Source organism: Fistularia commersonii, chromosome 29, assembly GCF_037954325.1.
Source record: "Fistularia commersonii isolate RoL2024-O1a breed Wild chromosome 29, RoL_Fcom_v1.0, whole genome shotgun sequence".
In the NCBI taxonomy this organism is placed as follows: Eukaryota; Metazoa; Chordata; class Actinopteri; order Syngnathiformes; family Fistulariidae; genus Fistularia; species Fistularia commersonii.
In genome coordinates, this window is record NC_141312.1 from 5,135,855 (window position 1) to 5,152,448 (window position 16,594).

At 45.5% G+C, this 16,594-nt stretch overlaps 1 protein-coding gene across 16 annotated transcripts in view; it reads right to left on the reverse strand.

Annotated features, from left to right (window-relative positions):
- Window positions 1-16,594, reverse strand: part of nbeaa (neurobeachin a) — a 104,910-nt gene that overhangs the window by 55,672 nt on the left and 32,644 nt on the right. For all 16 annotated transcript variants that reach the window (XM_086176694.1, XM_086176691.1, XM_086176687.1 and 13 more), the window contains exons 2-8: window positions 14,299-14,530; window positions 11,173-11,273; window positions 9,237-9,332; window positions 8,726-8,847; window positions 5,389-5,515; window positions 4,230-4,349; window positions 1,758-1,904 (exon numbers count right to left, since the gene is read on the reverse strand). In XM_086176694.1, the coding sequence (XP_086032820.1) occupies window positions 1,758-1,904; window positions 4,230-4,349; window positions 5,389-5,515; window positions 8,726-8,847; window positions 9,237-9,332; window positions 11,173-11,273; window positions 14,299-14,530 (945 nt within the window). The remainder of the gene's footprint in view (window positions 1-1,757; window positions 1,905-4,229; window positions 4,350-5,388; window positions 5,516-8,725; window positions 8,848-9,236; window positions 9,333-11,172; window positions 11,274-14,298; window positions 14,531-16,594) is intronic.

A 16,594-nucleotide genomic window follows, 5' to 3' on the forward strand; every position in this document is an offset into this window, starting at 1 on the left:
AAATCAAACACGGATAATTACTGCTTTATTCAGTAGTATTGATTTTAAGGCCGATCCTTATCATCAGTGATCGTAAAGTATTTCATGCTGTTGCCAATTCACTGCCACGACCGGAATGCAAAAAAGCCACAGAGGAGTTTATCCCGTTTGCCAACAACTTTACAAAGCGTGAGATCTCGTAGGAGACCCAAGCGGTTCATCCGCTGCGTCGGGGCCTGTCGCAGAGGGTGTCCGGACCCTCGTGATGAAGAGCTCAGCAATCCGTGAGTGTCAGTGCGCGCCGGTGGAAGGGGGAAAAAGAAAAAAAAGGACGAAACTCGAAGGGAAAAAAAGAATCGAGAAAAAAAAAATGTTGCATTTCGTCTTCTATCATTAGGAGAATGTTCGGGGCACGGCGTGTCGGCTGGCGTGAGTGAGAAGACCTTGAACGTCCTCGCTGTGCCGAAGGCTCGTTCAGCAGAGAGGAAAGCGGGGCCGGCTCTCTGCTCCTCATTACTAAACAGTTACAGCCGCGGTGGCTGAGAGCAAGATGATCGAGAAAGAAACACACACACACACACACACACACACACACACATATATATATATATATCTATACAGTATATATAGACTCAGCTCCCATTCATTAGGGAAGTTGTTTGCAACGTACACACAAACAAGCAACATCATCATCCTCATCATCTGCTGAAGTCATGAGAACGGCAAGCGGCCGCGGCATCGGCAGGGGAAACGGGAAGCTGTGTGATCCGTGGCCTTTAAGCCGCCCGAGAAAAAAAAAAAACCTGCCTACGCTCTCATCATTACAATACCGGTGGCTTCAAAAACAGCCGGGCCATTAAACGGTCTCTTTGGGGCTTCTGAGGAGCACTACTCCGCGCCACGCCGAGACGCAATCGTCTTGACTGATCAGCCTGGAGAAGCTGCGGCGGGGGGAGGAATCGTGTTCTTGGCAGAGGGGCGGCTTACCCTGAGCATCAGACCGGAGAGATGTGAGAACTCCTCTTTCTGTAGCGCGGCAACATATGCTATTTCACGTGGGAGAGAAGAGGCGTGAATTGGCTGGAGCACAAAGGAGAGCTCATGCAAACCTGCGTGCGCTCACCGTTGAGGACAACGTGGACGTTTTCTCAGCCGGCGGCTACATGCGGAGCGCCGTGGCGTTAAAACCTCGAAAAGTATCTGCGGGTAGCCGGAGGTTGCGTCAGCGATCGACAGCGGGCGAACCGAGAGGCAAGGTGGCGCCCCGGAGCCATCGCTTTGAAAACGGCTAGTTAGAACGGCTTTTTTGTGTTTGCTTCCAAATCAACTTTTCTATATCCTTTCTTTTAAATTGCTTTGTTAATTGTTACGGTACATTTGAGATTTTTCTGCCCATAAGTGTTTGGATGGATTTCTTTATCTTCTTTTAAATGATAAACATCCACATCTTTCCCCTGAAAATAGGATTCAATTTGAATGAGATTTACAAAAAGGAATCATAAATTATTTCTCTGTTGGACGGGGGTGGGGTAAATAACTGATAGATATTTAAAAAAAAAAAAAAAAAAAAAGAGAAGTCCCAGGACTGAAGTAAACACTATTTTTGGGGGTTTAAATCCACGCGATTGATGATGTGAAGAAATGAAGGAGGCGCAGGGTAACATCCCGAGGTCGCGGGGAATTTCACCTGCCAAATGGTGCGTGGCACCGATGTGCTGTTGAGCGGAGAGAGGATATTCACCACAACGGATGAAAAGCCGGTGCATGAGCTTCCGTACCTTGTATCCCGGCCCCAGCTGGTGGATGGCGAAGATCTGAGCCGGGTTGAGGGCTTCGCTGAATACATAAATGGCCCCCAGCTGACCGCAGAACACCCTGTTGGCGTCGGCTGTCTCCGAGGAACCCAGGAAACACTTGTCGTAGCTCTGGAGAAAAAGGTCACAAACAGGATGAAAGTGGATGGGATGTCACAGAAAAGACTCTGGGATGTGTTGGGTTGTTTTTTTTTTTTTAAATACAGTGGTCCCTTTTTTCATTGAGGGGTAGTATTTTTATTTTCTGATTTATACAGATTTTAAAGCTTTATGACCCTTCCCACACGCTTATTAACTTTTCTAAAACACTATCTATTCTCCTATACACAGAGTAACACTTGGTCGTACGTCCATATGAAATGGACCGGGCAAGACGCTGAATGTATGCTACATACAGGAGATGCGAAGAATGATGCTACGGTCACTGACCCAATCAGAGCCCAGGATACAGAACGCCATCCTCTGCCTGGCCGTTACCCTAGAAAAGGCTTATCTTACCCAAAAAATTACCCCAAACTAATCACAGCTGGGATTGACCCCGGCCCCATATATATATATATATATATATATATATATATATATATATGACTCTTAAATTCTACCACATCCAACAATAAATTAAAATTTGTGACTAATGCTTTTTCTTTTGTATATATGATGTATTTATTTATGTATTAAGCCATGAATGCTCTAATGTGAATGTGAGCAGACGTCTGCAAAAACACAACATTGAAGAGAAAAGGGTTTTTTTTTTCAGTTTGTTTACATCAGGATAGGCAACAATTTACTGGTTAAGATAAGTGCTTCGTAGATGACAGTTTGATTTCAGGTCCCATCCCTCTCCCCGCCCGCTTCCCGTCGGCCTGCGGCGTCCAAATAAACCCCCAAAGATTGTCGGAAGAAATCGCAGACCCGTCGGTCATTCGTGTTCACTTGCTTCGTGTGTTCGAGGCGCAAAGGGTGTTATCACTAGGTCAAAACTTCACCATGACCCGCTATGATTTTTTTTTCTAAATGCTTGCTTTTCATCCACTCCATTGCTGTGATAAGCTTTATCACTAGATCTTTTCTCTTCTGCTACCTAGGCTTGATGAAAAAAAAAAAGGTAATTCATAAATACAGCCATGTCCGATCGGGTGAAGGAAGCGTGATGAAGGTCCTGCTGCGTCTTAAAGGTGAAGCCACCTGTCCCCTGATGAATGGGAAATGTTGGAAGTTGAAATTTGGGGCGAGCCGTGCTGGAGCCGGGCCCAAGGGCAAGTCTGCCACGGATGACAGATGCAGAGGGCAAACCTCTGATGTTTGCCAGTAACACAGCGGGGGGAAGCGGGGGTCGAGCCGGAGCAGAGAGCGGCAGGCTGCACTGCTGCCGCCCGGCATAAAGTTATTCTCAAACTTACCCGTTAGTTTTATAAACTAGAACACGTGTGTCAAACTCAAGGCCCGCGAGCAAAATGTGGCCCGTCTAAAAAGGTCTGATTGTCTTAAAATGAACAAGTAAAACGCCTGCATTGACCATAATTTACATTTCCCCTCTCCATGCCTATCATATCGCCCGCGACCTGACGGCATCCCGACATTAAATTGCAGTGTATCCACATCAATAGGATTGTCAACAAGTGAGAAATACAAATGATCCTTAAATATACAGGAAGAGAAACGTTGATACAAATGGGAAGGCTAATACAGGTTTGAGTTTCAAGGAGAAAAAACGGTACGTCTTTTGTGTTATGAGGTTGTCAAAGAATACAATTGACGTTGGCATTGTGACACCATCACGGAGCTAAGTATGCCAAAGTTAGCCTTCCAGATAAACAAAAAAATTGTCTAAGAAATAAAAGCCAAACTATGATGGCAGCAGAGTTTGTTCACAAAATCCTCATCCTAAAAACACAGCAGCAGTGCAAGCTAGCTTTATAACAGGGAAACAAGTAAACATCATTTTTTTTACATCTATGCAAATGCATATGCAACATTTTTAATTTGAATGACTAATAAATTCGGTTATTTAACATTAAGGAGTAGTTACATTTATTTTAGATCAGATTTGGTTACATTTAGTTTATACTGTTACCGTTACATGTTGCCATTAGATTGCAACCATTATGCTGACGTGTCCGACGGTGAAATGAGTTTGACACTGCTGAACTAGATCTACACGAGTAAACAGCTCATAAGGAGGGGCGGTATGATTGTTACGGAGCACCGGAGCAACACACCTTGCAGTCACACTGCAGACTGCAGAGAGATCGCATTGGAAAAAAAAAGGCAGTTTTTATTTGTAGAACAAGCAAAATGTGCAGAATATTTTAAAAAAAAAGCCTGTATGTGAGTACCTGCTAATAGTTGGTTTCAATCAATGAACTGACAGCGAAGTTCATTTTCAGACGCGATTAATTTCCCGTGCTGATGAAGGTGCGGAGGGTCGGTACTCACGTCATTGGTGTTGACGTGCCAGGCCATGTCGCCGTAGGAGACCAGCTGGCCGTTGACATAGCAGCGGATCTCGGAGTTCCTCCAGCGGTTGTAGATGTGGACGATGCTGATCATGTACCACTGGGAAAACACAAATTTTGCTCTGTAGGCCATCTTTATTTCATTGGCAAAAAAATGGGAAGTTTCTCTTCACAAACATCCCGTTGTGTTGACAGTACACCTTTTTCATTTTCACATTTAAAAAGCACCTTATTGTAATGACGCGTAACCGTGTCGCTTTTTTTTCCGAACACATTGTGCCCTTTCTGTCTTCAGAACCTTCTATTCAAATAAGCAGTTATATTTTACATGTTTTTGCACTGACCCCGGGCTAAGCTTGGGTCACTTTGAAAACATGGAAAAAAAAAAACACATGTCTTTGCCACGACCGCATCAAATCAATTACCAAACAAATACCCCGGTGTGTTTTGTCCATGTGTGTGTGTGTGTTATGTGTGTGTGAGTGGTGTGCTGTGATTAGAAAGCATTTTATCCGTGGTTACAATACACCCGAGTTCCCTGGAGGGAAAGCCGGGGGAGGAGGAAAACTAGAATTTTGCTGCTGTATGCAGTGCTGAGAGGTGGACAATGCCGCATATCAATGCGAGCAATGATGCACACACGCGCACGCACGCGCACACACAAACACACACACACACACTGGACAAAATGCTGTAAGACATGGCGACTTATAAATTGATCAAATAGAACCACTGGGAACTTTGTTAGGCAGTGAAGAGATTCTACTGGGTCAGCAAAATTCTGCGGGAGGCCATCTCATCAAGTGGATGTGTGTGTGTGTGTTTGCATCCAAAAAGAAGTGTGTGGATGTTTGTGTGCGGGCCGGAAACAGAATGCTGACAGTGCGGCAGAGGCCCAGTGTGTCGGTCTTAATTGACAGACCTTATCTACACTCATCAACACTGCGAGTGAGAGCGGAGCTGGAGAAAGCCGAGCAGCAGCGCTCTTCGGATGTTTGCCGTCTCGGGCAAACAAGTGGAATCGGAATATCAACCAAGCTAGGGTTAAAAATGATGTGACAGAGTTATTTTGTTACATGTGTGTGTGTGAGTGTGTGTGTGTGTGTGTGTGTGTCTGCCAGTGCTCTCTCAAGCCTTACCTTGCGCGGCTGGAAGTCGTATTTCACGCAGTGCTGAAAGCCTTTTCCTTTTGACTTCAAGGACGTCACGATGAGACAGTTTCCCACGAAGTGAGCTGAGTAGCCGATCCCTTTGCTGGTGCGAAAGCTGCAAAAGAACCTGGAGTTTCAGTATTTTATTTCATTTTATTTTATGTTTCAGTATTTGACAGTAACGCTTTAATTTACAGAATACTGTTAGTCACGGTCTGATGTTAGAACAAATGAATCACTTCTTCACCTCGTCGCTTCGTACCTGATGGCAGGTTGGGTCAATGCGTTAAATTTTAAAAATTGTGAATTCCAACCATTTTTTTTTTTTTGGCCCTTTATTATGGTTTTATGGCTTGATTTTATTCTCATGGTCCAATATGACTTTTCCCTGCTCCGAGCCTTGGCCGTAGAGAAGCAGCATAGGCTTTCAGAATCAGATTCAGAATAAACTTTATCTATCCCCGAGGGGCAACTTGAGGGCCTATGGGGTAGCAGCATCAAATTATTAACATCAAAATAAAGTATAATAAATTACTGGACAGAATTGTGCAAATTGTACCGTTGATAAGAGACCGTGAGGTAGCGGGGCTCTGCCTTCATATAATAAATATATCATGACATATCATGAGCGGCATTACACCTGGGGGTGTGGTTACATTTAGTGGGGTTGCTGGGAAGTTAGACAGCTCTGAATGCACTAACTTGTTTTGGGAGTGAATGAGTTGTCAGAACGTTGGTTCGTATTTTTTTAATGAAGTTTGACTGACTGACTTATCTGACTGTTTTGTTGACATTTCCTTCAGCGCAGCTTCACCTAGTGGATGCATAACGCAACCCTGGCCACTACTGTAGTTTCTACTTTATGCGCCTTAGAATACGGTGCGCCCTATGTGTGAAAACAGTTTTAAAACAGACCATTCATTGAAGGTGCGCCTTATAATCCGATGCGCCTTATAGTGCGGAAAATACGGTATAAAGAATTTTACATTGGAGTTGCTGTGTGACAAAGTCACGTGTCCATATGGACGTTTCCCATGACACCATTTTATTTTCCTTATTTTCTTGTTGTTCTGATGCTTCGGAAGCGCAGGCTGTATCGAGCTTGACCTCGGCAGTGTTCTTCTGAGGGAAAAACCCACCTGCATCCACCGGCGCGCCGCTGAGCGGGTCAGTCTAAAAATGGGGTGCTTTTATGAACACTCCCAGAGCAGGGCTCTCTTGGGGGACAGTTAATCTTGGACTAAACCATTACAAACCCGGTGTGAGCTGGTCTAAAGTGCAAAATCTATTCCGAACACACCCGTGGATTCAAGGAAGGTGTTGGAGTGAGAGCGGCGCAGCGGTCTTGAACGCTGACCTCTAAAATAGCTGGAGGTATCCGGATTTGAAAAATAAGAGTGCCGCAGATCATCAGAGCAGGGCTCTGGATGCTGCCCAATGAAAGCGAACTGCGGGAAATCAAATAAAAAAACGTATTTACTTTAATAATGCGGCTCGGCGCAAGCTGTAAAATATCTGAATCAAAGAAAGCCAACCCACTTCTGCACGAAAAAAAACGCACGGGCCGAGCGCCCTCTCATTCCAACGCGCCGTTTAAACCAAATCCTGCCGACTTGCGGCCCCGAAACAAGCCATAAAGGAATTCTAAATCGGGCCAGACAGGATCGCACCTGTCGAAGAGCCGCAGAGCAAACATAAATCCCCGTCTACCAGATTCCCGCTGCATGTCAGAAGCGTGTTATCGCGCATTTCAAGTGGCTGCGGAGGCCAGTATCAGACAGGCGACCGGAGTCACTGCTGGATCTGCCGCGGAACGATAAGACCCGGGCCAGAGGAGAGCCCGCCTCTCTCGCCGCTCACCCGCCACGTCATTGCCGAGGGAAACGGGGGCATGTCGCCGATTTTCATAATCAAGACGTTATCTCCGCGATGCTATCCACGCGGGCCGCCGCTCCCGTCCCCGATGATTCGCAGAGAGGTGCGCCGCACACGCCGGTGGTTGGTGTCGCAGGGCGACGGAGCGGAGGGGGAGGGACCGCACGGCAGGGTAAAGGGGTTCAATTAGATAAAAGGTCACGGCTAATGAAGCTTCAAAGCGGCTAACGGCTTGCCGCTAACGGTGAAGTCGGGGAAGTCCGGGGCCGCAGCAGAACATGCATAATGGAGCACCATGGCATTTAAAAGCTATGCCCTCATTCATTATCTGTTTATCTATTAAACCTCCCAACTCCTCATTCTGTCAAAAGTTTACCGTCGGAGCTGGCGCCGCTGACGACGCCGTTGTTGGTTTGGGGTTAAAAATTCAAAAAAAAAAAAAAAAAATGTTTGGTAAGTTGGGTTTTTTTTCACGTTGCCTTAAGCTATGTGATAATTGCTGATATTTGGCTGACTGGTGTGAAAGCAGCTGAGTAAAGCTCAAAACACATCCAAGCATGCAGGAGCTTGGCAGGTCTGGAAAAAAAAAAAAAAAACATATTAGGACAAAAAGAGCTGAAGTCCTAGCAAGTGAATGAGGAGGATCCTTAACTTTGCGCCGTTGATGTTGTAATATGGAGCATTATTAAGGATCCATTCATGAACGCTAGCTGCTGTCGAGCGCTCTGAAACCGCAAGATGTGAATGGGTAATACAAGCGGTCACCATCCACCATCTCAACCATTTAAAGGAAATGGTTGAAATGTTTATTTACATCTCAAATGTGACTTCAGGCACCGGAAAATGATGACCCGGCCCCTGAGAATCATTAGAAGCCTTGCGGGGACCCTCCGAACCGTCCACTCGGCCGCCGGTGGGACGAGCCGCGGTTACCTGCTCGGATCGATGGGCTCCCCGGTGCGGCGCCGACAGCTGACGCCAGATATTATTAGATCCGAGCTCGAGCCCATTGACTCACTCTTCACGCTGCCTTTCCGGTGCCCTATTCCATCAGCCGCCGCCACATACGTTCGTCTCGTCGCTTTCTTCTGACTTCGAGCGGGGTTCTTTCTGATTCCACGAGGTACAAGCCATTAATGTGAGATTCTGACGCCAGCGGCGGAGCTTACGCACGTCGCGTGGACGAGTTTGCATCCATTTGAGGCGTTTATCCTGGGTGTAACGTCGGAAAACAGAAAACTAGAGGGACCAGAGAATAAAACTCTCCTCTGAAGGGTTGGCTAAACACAGCTGCTGTGGATTTGTTTCCTCTTTTAAGCTCTTCCGACTGCGTCGACAAAAATATCAACAGGGTTTCTCCAGACAAAGGAGACAAAGGAGTCAATGCCAGAAACAGTCCTCTGTCTGTCCCGGGAAACACTTTTCTCAGATGTAATGACGGCGTCCTTACCAGTAGAGGTACGGCTTGTCTTTATCCACGTTGATGTTGTTGAGAGGATCCTGCCTGAACCAGGTGTTGATAGTGAATCCGTTCTGGTACGGCCATTTGGCGATCGGCGGCAACGCTATGGCCTGGAGGAAAGGAGCGCACGTGAAGACGGGCCTTCGCCGATGTTTCACGGCCATCAATACGCCGTCCGGCCGGCTGTTATGTGTGCTATATATTTTTTTTATATCATTCTCCACCGGCGATGGAGAAAAGCGGCGTTTTAGATGTGCTGAATTATTGCGGCGTGCCAGGAGGGACGGTTCGGATGTGCGCTCCACCTGCTTGTCGATATCACCATATATCACGTGATCCAATCAGGCGTGAGAAACAACACGCTTGATTCACAGCACACATAAATCGAGAGCTAAAAACAACACATTACATTACACGCCGATGTTTACCATACATGCTAAAGCTGCATTCATGTAACTGTTTACAACTAGTGGGTTCATGCAAAGTGTGTGTGTCGTACCGCAGCACTGCGTCCCGGAAAGTTAAAGAAGGTATCAGGACCGTGTCTCTGTGGCATCTGGTTCAACACCGACAACAGCTTAATGGCATGTCTCGGCTGGGAGGAGAGGAAGAGGAGGAACAAGAAGAGGAAGAAAAGGAGGAGGAGGAGAGTGATTGTCAGTCAGTGCGTGGTTGTCGCTACCTCTCCTGGACTCCCGGGGCTGAAACTCGTTTAAAATAAACAAATAAATAAAAAAAATCACCGTGTGACATCACATCTGTGCCACAGCCGGTGGATCAATACCTCTTCAATCAACCTCCAACCCCCCTACCCGTGACAATGCCTCATCAATACCATGGCAACCCATAATCGATGTGTCTGCGGGGGGAGGAGAGGAGAGGTTGATACTCCCGCTCCGGACTACAGATCAGCGACCATCGGCGGTTGATGGCGGCTGTCCCGGAGCCTTAGCCGAGCCGAGATTGACGAGAGGGGACAGCGGCATATTGACCGGCGGACAGCAGCAGCTGCCGGAGCGTCTCGCAGTTTATCCGACCCTCCCGCTTCGCGATTCTCCTCCGAGGCGGGGGAGCAAGGAGTCGGAATGATTCTCTCCTTCGCGGTTTAACAAATCTACTCCGAACACACATCGCTGATTGCTCTATAATTCGGTACAAGTATCTTGTTTCCAGCAGAAAATACAAACATAAAAAGCTCAGCGGTCAAACGTGCGACGGATTTAATCTAAGTTTAGAAGAGTAATTCTTTTTTTTTTTAAACTGTAAAATAATAAACCCTGTCCAGATGAGGTTCACTCATTGCACCCCCCCCCCCCACCCCCACCCCCTTCGCCATGATTTTAATAACAAGTGAATTTTTCAAGGAAAATGCAGAACATTTGCCCCCGTTTGCAGCTAAACTAATGTTTCCCGGTTGCTGCTACTCACATATTCACTTGTTGGAAATTGAAGCCTCCAAACCTCATCCTGTCTGATTTCAGATTTATTCCAGACCAAAATCTGCATAATCTGTCCTTATTTCTAAGAGCAAAGCCGACAGGAATTCGGGCTATCTTAATCTGGATTTTAGTTGATTTCTGCCAAATTTTTTAATGAAAAGACTTAGTTGATTTTGGGGGTCTCCGATGTGTGTTGTGCTCGCCGTACATAAAAAAAAAAAAAAAAAAAATTACATGAAATAAATTATTAATAAGTCCAATCAAAGCCTGTATTTCCGATCAAAGACTGTATTATTGTACTCCACTCCCACTTTATGACTGAACCGTCCTGCACACACACGCCACCACACAATACTGCACTAGCTTGGTAACCCTACACAGCTACTGTCAAATCTATTTACATATTATTTAATGTCCCTTTCAACTGTATTTGGTAAATCACCTGTACATTTCTACTTGTAAATGATGTTTATTGTTTCTGTCTATAGTAAATTACAGTTAATGCATAAATCCAAGGGTATAACATGTTAATAGTACTCAATTTGTGAATTTTGACAGTTTCTAATTTATAGACACAATGTACCATGTACATACTGTTCATTCATTTACTGTATCTGCACCTGCCTTTTTTTTTTGCACTTCTGGTTAGATTGATTAATGGTGATAAAGTTGAATCTAATGTAACCTAAAAAATAGATAGTGAAATAAATAAACTAAAGAAAGTAGAAAAAAAGAAATTAGGCAAAAATAAATTAAATAAAATAATGGAAAATAGTTAGTTATTCCCCTACAATGATTTAAGTCTAGATGTGAATAGTAAAATTATAAAAACACAAATTACAATATTCTAATTAGATATTCATGAGGATAATGGACACTTGAAGGGCGCATTTTTCAATTATATTCATTACAATTATTGTTACATATACATGTATTTTTTCAGCACAGTTTCCAAGGACACACACACACACACACCCCGCGGACAGCAGTCCCTACCCAGATGCCGTTGTCTCCCCGCAGCATGCTGAAGAGCAGCTTCAGCTCCTTCACTGTGATGCTGTAACTGGCCATGACTCCCAGCATGTCCACCAGGAGGTCTGCAGAAACACACAGCAGCAGAGGTTGAGCGCCGGGCGGCGGCGAACTAAAAATACCAACCAGTTGTGTTTTTGATCTTGTGGCTTATTGGGTTTTTTTCTGTCTTTGGAGAGTGAAAAAAAAATGTAGCAGATGTGTAATTGCCAGCCAACAACCAGCAGGGGGTGACTTCACTAATCACAAACAGAGGTAAGATCCCAAAATATGCATATGCCTGTTTGAAAATGGCTTGTTACCTTATAAATCAGCATGGAAAAATCATTCTTCATTAAAGCACAGCCTCCGGTATTTACGTCTTATATTATGATTATGATTTTGGTTGTTTTCTAAAATCAGGGTCAAAGAAGGGTTGAGGTAACAGGTACGTTTTGATTGCCACGGCAACCTGTTCATCAGGTCGAATTGCCGTTATTTTATATATGCATCAAACAAATGTAATTGTGATTCGTGAGATCACACCTGATCCCATATAATCTACCTTTTCTGCTCGAAAAACTCTCAAGATTTAAGGCCGTGACATGTAATGTTAAGTTTTCGGCACTCAACCGAAGACAAATTAAAAAAAAAAAAGAGGACTTGCTTATTATTTATACACGGACACGCAAGCGTCCTCGCTTACTGGATTTGCACTTTAAGACGAGGGATTATCTGTTGTTTACTGCTCGCGGCGGCTGAATTTGACATCAACTCGTAACAACGGCGTTCCTGAAACGCTACAGCGTTCTGACTGAATTTTTATTTGCGTCACAGAGTTACAGACAGAGCAAAACAGAGGCGCGCGAGTGCAATCGTTTTAGTTTAATCTGACTGCAGACACCAATGAGCGTACCTGAACGACGTAGCAGCGAGGTGCCAGATATTTAGGGGAACACGATATCAAACAGTGATGGAAATACGTGATTGAACCTCTTATAACGAAACAAGTTCAATTCCAGGTCAAACAAAGCTGGAGCGCAGGCTCTTTTTACACAGGTAAGACTCAAATACTGGGAAATAGAAGTGTGTATAGTGCCTCAAGCTAACAAACAAAACACAGGGGGACAACTCTGACAATTGATTATATATGTTAGTAAATATATCATCTGTCGCAGCAGATTAATTAGAATTTAAAGCGTTTAAAGTCTTTGTGACAGCCTGCTCACAAAAGAGATGCCCACGTTGTTATTTCCAGTGATTATGTAATTAAACAATTTTTAAACTGCGTCGTGTAAAAAAGCATTTGTTTGGTCAACTTGACCTTCCTGCCTCATTTACTTTCACTTTGCGGGGCCACGGCAGATCATTGCGGATATGGCCGAGGTACAGCGCAGTGAGCCAATCTGCTTACAAAGGCTCTTCTCTCCCATCAGGCATGCTGGATATGAATAGCGTTCCCACAATATTTCATTAGCCGGAGCCCGGCGGTAGGAAATGAAGGGCCAGGCCGAGATGCTCGTGCGAGTGGGAAGCACAATACACCGTGTCCTGCATCAAAAAAAAAAAAAAAAAAAAAAAAAAAATCCCTTTTTTTTTTTTTTTTTTTTTGAATGATCAACCCCTTGTAGGTCACTTTAATTTTTTTTTTTTTTTTTTTAAAGTGATGTGATTTAAAACGGTAGCGTAAAAGAGAATCGGCATGAAATTGATTTAGCCCTCGCATCCCCCGTGCTGTGGTCAGCAGTAATAAGTCAAAGAAGTAATAAAATATATTATCCTGCGGTGATGGGGGGGGCGGTCCGAAGCATCATTACAGGGGAGTCAAGGTCAATGTCGTCATGTAAAGACGGCGGTTACACTGCGAGGGACCTGCAGAGATGCACCGAGGTCATTACCACGCTTCTGCTACGCCAGCAGGTCGTTATGGCGGCAACACAACAACCGGCCCGCTGCGGGGCTGGAAACCTGCCGCAGGTGCTGACGGCGCACCCTAAAATGTTAGTCCTGTCCTGAAAATGACCGAACCTTTGTGTCATTTCTATCCATTTGACCGGGGAGAAAAGCGATGAGCCGCCGGCGCGCTTTGGCAGTACGGTAGCGCTGAGGCACCGGTGCGTCGGGAGGTCGGAAAAGTTTTATTTTGGCGTTTTCGTTCTGCAGGAAGGGATCTTCTGCGTTCCACATTATGGCTTCCTGTCATGTTGTTTCCATGGCTACGGCTGTTTGGACGGATGCATTTGGCTCACGTACTTCCCCTTATGTGCTTTTTCTTAAAACGTTCCTGTGAGAAAGCGCTATTCAGCTGAGAATAAGGAGATAAAATACCAAACAGACCCCCAAACAAAACACCCATCTTTATAACCAGTTTTACTTTTATTGTCTCATAAATAAGCTCATTTGGGGCTCTCATTATATAAAATACATTCATGCACCAAAGAAAAAGTCAAGTGAATTTAAAGCCTGGCCAGTATATTGATCTGGTTGAAGAGCATCCAGAATAGCAAATGTCAGAATAGCCATGTGTTTATTTCACTTCTCCGTGTCCGTCGATCAGTATCACCTGGCCTGATTTAAGGAAAAATACAATCGATCAATATGATCAATTTCCATAAACGTAAATTGAATATGTGTGAAATTACTTTTACCCGCTGCCATGTCAACCCTGCGAAAACCAGAGGACCGAAAAATAAACTCCGCCCGGGTCGTAATGATCTGCGGAGCCGCGCGCTCATCAGCTAACCGAAGTTAGCGGCGGACATTAGCAGCTCCCCGTCATGTAACGCGTCGAAGTGTTTTATGACTTAGCAGGTTTCATCTTCTTGGATCTTAATAAACTACTCAGATACCATGCTTTGTCCTGAACAGGCAAATTGCTAAGGCGGTAAAATGTTGTTTTTTTTTTTTCACATCTTTACATTGGGTTTAATGTCGGCGTTCGCTTTTCGAGAAACATAAAAATCATTTATGGCGTCCTTGATTATCCCTGCAGTCACTTATACGACAGGCGTTTCTGATTTTAACATGCTTTAATGCTTTTTTTTCTTTCATTTACAACGGGACTGACGCTGTTGTAGCAGCTATTAATACACAGGTCCTTCTGCTCCTCACCTGCGATCATGTCGTCCACCGTGCTCATCTTGAGCAGCACCTGTTGGATGAGGCCAACCTCCGTGCTGGTCTGCAGGTTGCGAACGCTCTTGCGCAGGATGGCGGTGAACATGCTCCAGATCTCGGCCTGGCACGTCACTTCGCAGTGGGACAGAAGCTCCACCATGCAGCCGATGCTTTCCGCCTCCTGGATGATGAAGTTCATCTCCAGGTCAAACTCGCCGCCCACCAGCTGACGGGAGGATGTGAGGGAAAATGAAGGTGTGGAGAGAGGGTTGTGGAGGTGTTAAAGGTTGGTGGGAAGGAACGGGGGAGAGATGCGGTGAAGCAGGAGAGAGAAGAAAAAGAGATAATTTAGCGGAGCACTTAACCTTTTACCCATCAGAGAGGGAAGCCTGGGCTCTGATGGATGCTAATTGTGGAGCGCAAAACGCCTCTGCCGCCAAGGGCCATTCCGAGAATCAACCAGTGAAAGTGCCCGTCTCCCCGTCGTGCACGGCTCGGGCGCACAGAGAACTTTGCAAGTTCAAGTTTTTCTTGTATCGGCACATCCACATTCTCACTGTACTTACATAGTGTTTGTTTTGGGAAAGTGTTCAGATTTCTCACAAAATGGAACATGACATTGCAGTGAAGACGTATGTGTAGAGGTGCAATAGGGGGGTAGACACACACGCACGCACGCACGCACGCACACACGCACACACACACACACGCGCACACATCTCCTCTACTTGCTCTTTTCCTCTCCAAAGTGAAAGTAGAACCGTCCTCTCAGCCTGACAACAATCAGCTAAAACACTACTGGCTTCTGCTTGATGTGCACACACTCACACACACACACACACACACACACACACACACACACACACACACACACACACACACACACACACACACACAATGATTAAAACAGTCCCTCTCTACTCGGATGGCATTAGTCATTGGACACCATACTTTTAACATCGAGTGCAAATGGCCTGCCTCTTGATGGCTGATGCACTATAATTACTTGTGAAAAGTACGGCCATCATATCCCTACGCTTTAAATGCGCGTGGACATGCACACACACACACACACACCCGCGCACACAGACTCAAGCAAACCCACGTAGTTCATCCTCTGCATACTACACTATCCTGGAAAAAAGGTAGCCATGGCAACCAAAACGCTCCAAAAGTGCCCCACTGAGGCTATTAAAGCGGGCGGAAACAAAACATGTGATGAATTAAGGGAGTCGGTGAAAAAAAAAAGAAAGTGCAAAGGAAAAGAAAGGAAGAAAAGGAGGAATCTGAAGCCCAACGATCGATCAGGGGAATAAAAGAATGCGTTTACTGTGATGAAAGGCGATGAGCGGGTCACATCTGCACGGGCGATTAAAAATTACAGGTGAGTGAAACAGCGTGTCGAAAATGAAGCCCGAAATGGGGAGGTCTTCATCATTTTATTTTTTTACACCGATGGAAAAAGATCACAGAAACAAGCGCTTTACCGCTCGACAGAGAAGCGTGTCATTTGCGAGAGAACATCGGCTTCCGCGACCGCTCGAGCCGTCTCCATGGCAACCGGGCAAAGAAAGAGATCCATTGAAAAGACTCTCAAAATAAGACTCAGACCTCAAGATAAACCTGCTTAACCTCTTGCTTTCTGCGGCGTTATTGAGACTTTGAGCGGTCTCTGGACCCACTTGACGCACATCATCTGCTGCGCCGCGGCGTCCGGCTGGCGCGGTCGAGGAGGGATTCAGAGATTCGAACCGAGGGCCGGTTTGAATCTTTGAATTTTTTTTTTTTTTTTTTAATCTAATATCAAGGGTTGACCCTCAATTATCATACAACACCTTAGGTAAATATAAAGAAGTAGGAGACGTGGGCAGAGGAGCATTTGGGAAAACAGGTCTTAGACAAGCGCATGAAGACTTTTAACAGTTTGACTTCGCTCACAGATTTATCGCAGCAAAGCAACTTCATGACGATGTCATTAATAATCTAGTCGGTTGAGCGCGAGAGCTCCGACCCCCCGGAGCCCTTTAACACCCTGAACAGACGTCATGTTGGGCAGACGGCAGGTGTGTTCACAAGGCTTGTGTGCGAGAGGAACCCGCAACCATAGCAACGCGCCGGAAGAGGGGCAAAGAGGGACCTTGTCATCAGGTAAGATAAATTCCCGACCCGCTCCTCGGCCAGTGGCCTAGACGGATGATGCAAGGCCCCGACAGCTTATCGGTCGCCGATCAGGGTTTTCATTGTATCGCTTTTTATTGCGTCAGTGTCACAGGACGGAGATGATGATCAA